The sequence below is a fragment of the Lactuca serriola genome, chromosome 3, assembly GCF_051521515.1.
Source record: "Lactuca serriola cultivar US96UC23 chromosome 3, Lser_US96UC23_V15, whole genome shotgun sequence".
NCBI classification, from domain to species: domain Eukaryota; kingdom Viridiplantae; phylum Streptophyta; class Magnoliopsida; order Asterales; family Asteraceae; genus Lactuca; species Lactuca serriola.
This window is the reverse complement of record NC_136410.1, coordinates 264,432,983-264,444,543: the sequence shown is the minus strand read 5'-3', so window position 1 is coordinate 264,444,543 and position 11,561 is coordinate 264,432,983. Positions and strand designations below refer to the sequence as shown.

General features: G+C 31.6%; 1 protein-coding gene across 3 annotated transcripts; it reads left to right on the top strand.

Moving 5' to 3' along the window:
- The first annotated feature begins 1,914 nt into the window (after nucleotides 1-1,914).
- On the top strand, nucleotides 1,915-8,278 carry LFR (ARM repeat superfamily protein). Of its 3 annotated transcripts, none has more exons than XR_013703162.1 (10): nucleotides 1,915-2,127; nucleotides 2,774-2,943; nucleotides 3,046-3,176; nucleotides 3,269-3,516; nucleotides 3,776-3,881; nucleotides 4,166-4,304; nucleotides 5,336-5,463; nucleotides 6,327-6,606; nucleotides 7,443-7,483; nucleotides 7,983-8,278. XR_013703162.1 is itself a non-coding variant. In XM_079032206.1 (9 exons), exons 1-8 carry the CDS (start codon nucleotides 1,947-1,949, stop codon nucleotides 6,580-6,582), a joined length of 1,359 nt encoding a protein of 452 aa, XP_078888332.1. In that variant the 5' UTR covers nucleotides 1,916-1,946; the 3' UTR covers nucleotides 6,583-6,606; nucleotides 7,983-8,278. The 3 variants fall into 3 exon arrangements, 1 of the variants encoding a protein (XP_078888332.1); XR_013703163.1 differs by lacking the exon at nucleotides 7,443-7,483 and adding an exon at nucleotides 6,716-6,834; XM_079032206.1 differs by lacking the exon at nucleotides 7,443-7,483 and having other exon boundaries at nucleotides 1,916-2,127.
- The last annotated feature ends 3,283 nt before the right edge of the window (nucleotides 8,279-11,561 follow it).

The window sequence follows — 11,561 nt, the reverse complement described above, 5'->3', positions numbered from 1 at the left end:
AAATATTTAAAAAAATGATTTGGATAAATATGATATTTTAGAGGCTTATTTGAGATATATTTGATATTTAGATATTAGGTAAGATAAATATGATATTTTCTTATTTTAGGTTTTTTTCTTATATTTAAATTAAATCAAACCATCTTATAATTTAAATAACACCACACATACACTAAAACAATCAAATTTCTACAAATTTACTAACTTTTAATTTTTTTATAAACAAGTTTAGCTACTTACTTCTTTTACCATGATCAAAAACCATTTAAAGACTAGGTGATGATATCATTACAAAATGCTTTTACATTATCTCGAAATTATTGTGTAGGGATGAGCAAAAGGACAGAACCGGCCCGAACCGGACCGGAACCGGGAACCGGCTTCGGCCAAAATCAAGAACCGAACCAGCCCGACGGTTCTACCGGTTCCGGTTCCACCGGTTCCCGATTCCTACCGGTTCTTGTCGTGTCTTCAAATGTTGGAACCGGTACTCGAAAAATAGCATCATACGGTTCCGGTTTTTACCGGTTCTACCGGTTTTTGCCGGTTCTACCGGTTCCGGTTATATCGGTTCCGGTTCCTACCGGTTCCCGGTTCCAAAAATCCACAAAAATAACATCCCGGTCCGACTGGTTCCATCGGGTTCCGGTTCCGGCCGGTTCCCCGGTCCATATGCACATCCCTATTATTGTGTACTTTATCGTAATATGAAAGTATGTTTATGCTTAAACATTGGGCTATACATAAACATTGGACTACACTCAACGCCAGAGACGGCTTAACCATTTTAGAGGCTCTAAGAAAACAAAAAAAATTGGGGCCCTTCATGGGGCCAAATAGATTTGAACCTAAGACCCTTGGTTTGCTAAACCACCACTTCACCACTAGACCAAGTTCAAACTTTTCTTTTAACCCAAAAAATACGTATATATACAGATATAATTAATATAATAAGTTTTAAAATTAGAGGCCCTTTAGAATTAGGGGCCATAATCCATTGCTTAGTTTTCTAAAGCACAAAGCCGGCCCTGCTCAACGCATTGGCCATAGCCTAATATTGATTGATATGCGGCCCTTTTATCCACAATCCCATTTTGAGATATTTCTATTTAGGTTTCATTATAAGTTACGTAGTATTATTTTTTTTTCAACCTTCGCATAATGTAATCTATTGTTATTTTATGAAATGGAATTTAGTTTATTATTATTGCAAAGCCACAATAAAGATAAAAATTGGGATTGTTTATTTGTCTTGAATAACTATACCATATAAAATAGAACCAATGATGATTTGCTCCCTAAACCAACGATCACACTAATTTTAATATTTGGGTTCCACAATCATGAACTCAAATCATTTTTAAATTTCAATATTTAAAGTGTGTTAGACAAAACTAATTAATAGCTAAAAGCTGAAAGTTAATAGTTAGTAGTTGATATCTGAAAATTGAAAGTTATAACTTGTATTTGTATAAAAGTATAAGACAAAACTAGATGTTAGTCATTAATGGTTTAAAGTTACATCAATATAAAAAACTAAAACTCCAATTAGCTTTTAAATTTTTATTTAAAATAAAAGTTAAAAATTTATATGGCTGAATGAAGTTTTTTCTTTTAGAAAATAATTTTTATTTTTATTTTAAACACACCTAAAATCATTTTTTTTTTTTTTTTATAAATCGGTTTGGTTCAAATTACAAACAAGTGCAAATCGAATTCATTGTCGATTTCTAAAAATCTAGATCAAAGTCGAGAAGATATAATCGTCTATTCTTCCGTTAAGTTTTAAACATAGCCAAATAAAGATGGGACCAAAATGAAAAGTTTTTTAAAAAATGGGCACATTCCAATTAACTTTAAACAAGTGGCTGGCTTAAATTTTAAAAAACGAAACCAATGCCAAATAAAAAGTTATCCCCGTTGCACGTGTGTTTCTTGTGCTAGAGATGCAGAAGCGAGAGCTAGGTAAGCAAGGCGGAGGGTCGGGTGGCTCCGGCACTCCGGCGGCGAAGAGAGGCCGCCCTTTCGGAAGCACTAATAGCAACTTAGCTGCAGCTGCAGCAGCCGACGCGGCAGCTCCATCGACACTCCTTGGCCCATCGCTCCAAGTTCACTCCTCTTTCGCTGGTTAGACCTTTTTCAAAACCCTAATTCTGTTATTAATCCTCTATTCTTCGCGAAACATCAAAACTGTGCTAGCTAGCACTTTCCAAATACGTAGTTTTATCTAGGTTTTGTTACTAATTTATCTTCAGTACGTAAAAATTGTAAACATTGTCTTAGGTTTTATGCAATTGTCTATTTTTTTAATGGAAAATGCTTAATATCCGCTACACATCTGAAGCCGAAAGCAAACTTATGTTTATTAAAAGCCATTGCTTACCCTTCTTCTTGGAAATGTAGTATCGTCATCAGTACTTTCAGATTATATTTTCCAAATCATAGTGATTATACTAGTAATACTAAAAAGTAATTATTTGTTGACACTAGGTTGTCAACCTACTAGCTTTTGTGTTAACTGTAATGTAATTATAGACCCAAGTTTATATAACTAGTTTTAATGACAACCAAGGACAGTTATTGGTGTCGCTTTTGATTCCCAGGGAATGTGTTTATAAATTATACTCCAGTTCCCCTTTGCGTCTTTTATTTGTTGATAAAATGTTTTGTTTATATGCATGTGAAGTGAAACTAATAGCAAACAGATATATCATTTGTTATTGAAAAATGAAACTACTTATCTTCAAGATTTAGTCTTTTTCCTCTTGTCCAGATCAAAACAATAAAAGGATTGTTCTTGCTCTTCAAAGTGGATTAAAAAGCGAGCTGACATGGGCACTAAATACACTAACTTTACTTTCATTCAAAGAGAAAGATGAAGTGAGAAAAGATGCAACTCCATTAGCAAAAATCCCTGGATTACTCGATGCTCTTCTCCAAGTTGTATGTAACCACTCTTTTCTAAACTTTCATCTTTTAAAATTAACAAGACCCATGATTTATTTATATTTACACATTTCATAAATGCAATAAAACTTCAAACAGATCGATGATTGGCGTGACATCACTCTCCCAAAAGAGCTCATAAAGACACCAAGAACAAGGTCTCTAGGTGTTAACTCCATTGTTACTGGATTTGGAAACGAGTTCAAAGCTTTAGGCTCAAATGATGTGAAGTAAGATTAAGATCCATTTCTTTTTATACATTTGTAAGATTCTTGATTTGTGTGAAACATTGAGACTCATTTCTTTTTAAAAAAAATGGCAGCATAGGGTCTGTTTCAGAGGCATCCATACAGAAAAAAGCAACAAAGTCTCAACCTGCAGAATGGTGGCTTTCTGAAGATGGATTATTTAATTTGGATGATGAAGGGCGTGCAGAAAAGCAACAATGTGCAGTTGCTGCTTCAAATATTCTCAGAAATTTCTCTTTTATGCCAGAAAATGAAGTCATCATGGGTCAACATCGCCATTGTTTGGAAACAATCTTTCAGTGCATTGAAGACCATGTTACAGGTGAGATGAAATCATGGAAAAATGCTGAATGTTTAGATTAATGATATGTGTCATCATTGACTAAAATACCCCCCATCCTTCTGGTAAATCCTACAACTAAAACTGATTGAAAGAATTATGGAAAAATCATAGCTCAATGGGTATATTAATAAGATGGTGAAAGTGAAAGTAAATTCTTCTCTTTTTTTTTTTTTTTCTTTAAATATTCAATTTATGTGTTTATTTATTCTCTAATACAATAATTCTTCATTTTGGACAGAGGATGAAGAACTTGTAACAAATTGTCTAGAGACAATTGTGAATTTGGCTCCATTGATTGACCTTAGAATCTTTAGCTCATCAAAGCCTTCTTACATTAAAATAACGTAAGATTTTATATATTCTTTTTGCCATATTAATCTTAAGAGTCAATGTCATAAATAGGCAATGAACTATTTGTTTTTTTTTGTTCCACAAAATACCATTGTTTTATAAAATTAATATAAGAACTTAAGAAGGTATCAAGGTAAGCAACTATCGTATTTTTTTGACCAAAAACAAATAGTTCGTTACCATTTATGACACTAATTCAAATTTTTAAACATTTCACTATAAATATATAAACCAATGCTTATAACTTATAAGTTTTGTTGGTTTTTTTTAATAAAAGAGAAAAAAGAGCAGTTCAAGCGATTATGGGAATATTGGGATCTTCTGTAAAAGCTTGGCATTGTGCAGCTGCAGAGTTACTTGGGCGTGTGATAATAAACCCTGATAATGAACCTTTTCTTCTTCCTTCTGCTCCACAGGTTTTTTTGTTATTTTAATTTCTTTCTGTTAAATACAAGAAATAGCAACCTACTTCTATTTATATTTCTTTATTATAATTTATAGACAAAGTTTCGTAATTGGTCCCTGTGGTTTGCAAAATGTTGCACTTTGAGGACTTCTATGAAAAACATCACGCCACTGGTCCCTATGATTTCGAAAATTGCATGAATGGTCCTTCTGCAGTTAACTTTAACTTTTTACTAGTTAGTTAGTTAGTTTTTTTTTTTTTTTTTTTTTTTTTTTTTTTTTTTTTAAATGACCAAAATGCCCTTGGACCAAATCTGAAAATTGTGTATGCCTCAAGGATCAATTCTGAAAATTTGAAATTTTGTATATATGTAAATTATATATATATATATATATATATATATATATATATATATATATATATATATATATATATAATTTCAAATTTTCAGAATTGATCCTTGAGGCATACACAACTTTAAGATTTGGTCCAAGGGCATTTTGGTCATTTAGAAAAAAAAAACTAACTAGTCAAAAGTTAAAGTTACATTTATAATTTACATATATACAAAATTTCGAATTTTCAGAATTGATCCTTGAGGTGTACACAACTTTAAGATTTGGTCCAAGGGCATTTTGGTCATTTAGAAAAAAAACTAACTAGTCAAAACCATAGGGACCAGTGGCGTGACGTTTTCCATATAAGTCCTCAAAGTGCAACATTTTGTAAACAACAGGGACCAATTACGAAATTTTGTCTATAAGTTATTGTACTCTGGAAAATGTACATTATTATCACAAATGTAATGTAACTACAAAATGATTTTCATTGCTATAATTAAAAGTGCAATGCTATAATTATAATTGGGTTGATTTTTACAATCAACAATGCTATAATTTGGTAGGTTTTTGCTACTTCTTTCAGTTTGTCTTATTTCTTTTACTGAAATTACATTAGCAAAAAAAAAGGGAATATAAATATGAATTAATTGAAATTACAAACCCTAACTTAAATAAAATATGATTTTGATTGGATTTGCAGATTTACAAACGATTGGTTGATCTTTTAAGCTTGCCAGCTGTAGATGCACAAGCTGCTGCAGTGGGGGCACTTTATAATCTTGCAGAAGTCAATATGGACTGCAGACTCAAGCTTGCTAGTGAAAGATGGTTAGATTCTTTATTTATTTTTATCTAAATTAATTGTTTCATTTGAGGGCTAAATGCAAAATATAGCAACATACTTTTATTTATATGTTTTTTATAAATTTATAACATTCTACTTTCATTTCATTCTATTACATGATTTACATCATTAAACTTTTGTTTTTTTTATAGAGTCAAATGCAAGAAATTTATAAGAAAAAATTTGAAAGTACAATGCTACATTGTATTTTCAAATTTTATCTTGATTATGGCATTATACTTTGGGTTAATCTCAAAAAAGAACTTATATTTTGTGTTTTTTTTTTTTTCCAGATTAAACCTAAAATTTATTTTTTTGCCTGAAAAAGACCTTGTATTTTTCCACTTTCTGAACAAGCCCTCAACTTTGTATTTTGTTTTTCCGAAAAAAACCCACAACCTTCTAAATGCTTCCAAATAAACCCTCAACTTTTTTAGTTTTTCTCGAAAAAGCCCTCACATTTTACAAATTTTTTTTGGCAAAAAGTAACTAAACGGGCCAAATCGGAAACAATGAAAAAATACAAGGTCTTTTTTCAGGCAAAAAATAAATTCAAGGTTTAATCCAGAAAAAAAAACACAAAATATAACGTCTTTTTCGAGATTATCCCAAAGTATAATGCCATAATCAAGATAAAATTTGAAAATACAATCTTCTAACTCTACTAAATAAAGATCTTTTTGCCACATGTCATACTCTCATTGATTTTGCCACATGTCATACTCATTGATTTTGCCACATGTCATACTCATTCATTTTGCCACATGTCATACTCTCATTGGTTTTGCGACATGTCATTTTTGTGGTTATTTAAAAATAATTTTTGTCCACATGTGAAACTGAACAGGGCAGTTGACCGATTGCTAAAAGTGATCAGAGCACCACATCCAGTGCCAGAAGTGTGTAGAAAAGCAGCAATGATTCTAGAAAGCCTTGTTTCAGAGCCACAAAATCGACCTTTGCTTTTAGCCTATGAAAATGCTTTTGCAGAAATATTATTTTCTGATGGAAAATATTCCGATACTTTTGCAAGAATTTTATTTGAATTAACTTCAAAGCCCAACAGCAAACTCACAACTGCTCGTGGTATTTGGGGCATGTAGCCCCCGTTTTTCGCGAAAATTAAGGTTTAATCCCAACCACTTTCTTACTTCTTATTTCTTCTAGTTTATATTTTACTTGAATGCATGAAATAATATCCTACTTCCATTTTTTCTTTTTTCTATCTGTTTGTAGTAGGAATAAATCACACCTTTTCTCCATGTGCCATGTTGAAAGTTACAGATTTAGTCCAGATGTTTCCTTTTGTTACACAAATGGTCCCTAAACTGCATGTTTGGTCAATGCAAGAAATAGTAATATACTTCCATTGACTTGTTTTGTTATAAATTTAGGGTTAATCTAAAAAATACTTATATTTTGTGTTTTTTCCGGATTAAACCTCAGTTTTTTTTGCCTGAAAAAGACCCTTGTATTTTTTTCATTTTCTCCGGAAAAGCCCATGACTTTGTATTTATTTATTTTTTTCCGGAAAAACCCTTGACCTTCTAAATGCTTCCAAATAAATCCTCAACATTTTTAGTTTTTCTCGAAAAACCCTCATGTTTTACAATTTTTTTAGAAAAAAATGACTAAAAGGGTCAGATCGGAAAAAATGAAAAAATACAAGGTCTTTTTCAGGTGTTTTTTTTGGAGGTTTAATCTGGAAAAAACACAAAATATAAGGTCTTTTTTGAGATTAACCCTAATGGTACTTTATTTTTTATGTTTCTATTACAACATTGATCTTTTAAGTGTAAATTACATCTTTATGTCAAAAGTTATGGATTTAGTCCGTGTGTTTGCTTTTTTTGCACAAATGGTCCCTAAACCGCATGTTTGGTAAATGCAAGAAATAGCAATGTATTCCATTGATTTGTTTATTATAACATCATACTTTCTTTTTATGTTTTTTATGCTTTAGGGACCATTTGTGCAACAAAAGAAAATATTTGGACTAAATCCGTAACTTTTGATATACGTGGACAAAAGTTGTTATTTAGTCTTATTGTAATGTCATCTATATACGAAACGATTTTTACTGTTGCAATTGGAAATCTTTCAAAGTTGATGTCCTAATATGAAAATTGGATGTTTTGTCCTTAAACTGTTTAACAAATGGTTTAGAGGACCATTTGTGTAACAGATGAAACATGTGGAGTAAATCCGTAACTTATGACATAGCATAGGGATGACAGTTGTAATTTAATCTTATTGTAATGTCATCCAAACACAGCAATTTTTATAGGTGCAATTGCTATTTTCTCAAAGTATGATGTCTTATTAAGAAAAAAAAATGTTAATATTACAATCCAATAATTGGGTAGCTTTTTCAAATTATAAAGATGTATTAGAAAAATAAAAAGGATGTGGTAATACATAAATAGATGAAAGTTAAATTGCTATTTCTTGCATTTGGCTTAATATCAAACGTGAATTTGACACTTTTCTTTTCTTGTTGTAGATGTGGGAAGCTATGAGTAAATGTTGTGAATCAGTTCTTAAGGTATTTTTAACTTTTAACGCTTAGATGAACGCTTTGGAATTCTAGCCTTGGTAGTTTTTTTTCTTTTTTTTTTTTTTTTTTTTTTTTTTTTTTTTTTTTTTGTATTGTGGGAGATATATGTAATTGTGACAATTCATAGGGGCTGTTTCTTTTTTAATTAATGGGCTTAATGAGTTAAGCATTTAATCTGGACAACTTTATGTGAATGTTTTTTTTTACTTAATCTGAATAAAGTGACTTGGCTTAATTGTTAAGATATTAATCTTTTACTTGTTTTCCATTCTTTTTTGTGCAAAAGTCACTAAGCTTACATGAAGTTCGATTTTGATACTGTGTTATTTTTTATTTTAAATTGGACATTATATTTTCATTTTGTTACAATTCTGAACACAGCTTGACATGATGATGACGTGTTTGTTTTGATGCCATGGCATGTTGAAATTGAAAAAGGTTACAAAAGACATTAAATTTTCATTTTTTTTTTTTAAATTTTAACACTCAATTTTTCAGTTCCAAACATTATTTTTTCAAATTTTGATTGTTTTGATAACATGACACTCCATTTTTTGGTTACAAATCGAATATCATTTTTTTTTCAATTTGAAATTTGCAAACAATGTTTTTTGTATAAATCCAATTACGATGCTATAATTTTTTCCAAAAATTCAAAAAGTATATTTACAACGAACTCTCTTGGTAATTAAAGGGACCCATGGACGAGTTTCTAACTCGGATTGAACATTTACCATGGAAGAAAACAACACCTTTATGCCTTTCTAGAAATTACATTTTGTTTCTCTTGATTCTACCCTTCTCCAACAACTTCATACCTTCAAAATCGCCCTAGTAAAGTTCTTGTTCGAGTTGGAAGTGTTTTGGTTTGTGAAAAGAGATTTATAGATTACAATTTGTTCCGGCAGCGTGACCATGTCATAGCCACCTAATGACTATGTCGTGGTTTCGCTACCGCGTTGCAGCTACCTTATGACCGTACCGTGGTTTTTTTTTTTTTGTTTTTGTTTTTGTTTTTGTTTTTTTTTTTTTTTTTTTTTTTTTCACAAATTCATTCCAACTTTAGCCAATTCTCATTTAAACTTAAAATAATTATAACCTTTTCTTTTTAAACTTGTTTTCAGTGATCTTTATATGCATATGAAGGTATTAACAAACCCCACTCTTATATGTACTTACTTTTGGGTTAATACATACATAAATTAATCAATTAAGACATGTAAAAAGTCCAAAAAAATACTAATTTTTACCTTTTTGCCAATTTTTTTTTTGGCTCAAATACATAATTTAGTGACTTAATCACTTAAAACAACATTAGAAGTCATCATAAATTTAGTCTAATATATTTTACAATTTCACAAGATTAAATCTTCATTATCTTGTGAATTTTTGGATCGTTATATTGAGACTTATTGAGATTGACATGAGTTGGGATAGCTGCATGCATTGGATCGTGGTTTGAAATAAAAATCCATGTTTTTATAATTCTTTGTATTTTGTGGGACTTACATATCCTTTCGGAAAATAATATTGTTATACTCAATTTTTTGGGCATATAAAACCTGTTGATTTTAATGGCTTTGGGATAGATCATAAAATTTTGTGATTTCTTTGGCGTTTTGTTGGCTGCACTTTAGGTCTCATCTAAGATCCTTAGTCTATCCAAAACTCTCTTTAACTGAGGCACTATGCAATTGATGGTCAATACCTCTTTACTAGGGAAGGGGTTCCAGAGAGAGAGAGAGAGAGAGAGAGAGAGAGAGAGAGAGAGAGAGAGAGAGAGAGAGAGAGAGAGAGAGAGAGAGAGAGAGAGAGAGAGAGAGAGAGAGAGAGTTGCATATTAAAAGTAGACATGACTAGTTGTCTTAGCGATCATCGAAAAGACCTTGTCTCAGTGTGTAAATTGATGCATGTGAAGAACATGAAGAACTAAAATGATCAATATACAATAATTTTTGTTATTATTAAGTCCAAGATTGTAAAAAACGTTCAATATTAGCTAGTCGGTGGACTGAAGTTAATTGATTAATCGGTTAGGCAGAGACCTTAAATTGCTAATCTGTTGAATTAAAAAAAATTAAATATAACTAATATCATAAAAAAGTTTGAAAAATACCACTAATATCATAAAAAAAGTTTGAAAATACCACTAATATCATAACAAAATATATGATTAATATAACATCAATCATACCTTCAATAGTTTCTACTAAGAATCTAAGATAGAACTTATTCAAAGTATTAAAATTTCATCGTTTGCTACTGCTTCACTCATATTATAGAAAAAAATTAATTGATAGGTGCCTTCTAGTAGGCCGGGTAGCGCCTAAGAACTAATCGAAGATTAATCGTAACCTTGTCGTTATTTTTACAATACTGATTAAGTTTAAAAGTGGTTCTAATACCATTTTTGGAGTTTGATAGTTCCAAAATAGTTTAAAAGTTAATATGATCATATCCATCTAGGAGATGAAACTTATTGGGTATTTTTTATTATACCATTGATGTGTATTTTTTTATTATACCCTTAACGGATAGAGATCCACTGACGTAGGTGATTAATTATCATGGATAATTAATTTGGATTTATGACTATTCCTATTGACGGTCTAAGGGCACCACATGCTTAAGATTTTCTTATGACTATTCCTATTGACGATTTTGGCCAACATATGTTGTCAGTGGGGTATCGTGCTATCCTCAAGTATTGCCTTATGATCCCTTTATTTCTGGTTGATGAGACATGCCCTATTTGTCGCAAGGCATGGTTGGGCTCTTTAGGGGAGCATGCAGTTCATTGTAAAACCGATAAGATTTGGTTAGAGATGTTCTGTTTGACATATTTAGGCGTGCCGAGGTTTCTGCCAAGAAAGAGGCACATGTGAACTTTATAGCTACCCATTGGAAGGAAGATCAACATTTAGATCAGCTGATGTTTTAGTTTTTGGATGGTTCGGAAGGAAACATGTATGTGTGGATCTAACAGGGGTTTTATAACATCTGGATTCGTGGAGGTACTTTAATTTATTATATTTTGGATTTTAGGCAGTACCACGTCGTGGTGAAGGCATCCCACGACATGGCTGTGGTCGTTGTATCACGGGTTTTAAATGGCCGCCACGACGTGTCAGCTTACGGCCACGATGTGACAACTGTTAAATGAGAAACCCTAATATCCGGGGTTTGCGTCATATTTATGGGAATGTGATGGATATGGTTGCTCACCCTCAGCCACCATCACACTTTCTCAGCCTCCAAGCAAACCTTAGCCTCAGTTTTTGCTCTTTAAGACTTTTACGTCTATTTTTGGGGATTAAAGAAGAAGGAGGTGACTTCTAGTCTTGGATTTAGCAAACAACTCTTCTCACCATCTTATTGTGCATCTTTTGGTCTCTTGTAAGGCCCCAAGTTTCAACCTTTTAGGTTTATTGTGCATAGATCTAGGTTTCTATTCCTTAATCTTCAAGTCCTTGATTATTGGGTGGTGAGATCTCATAAAGTTGCAAACTTTATGAATCTCTAGGT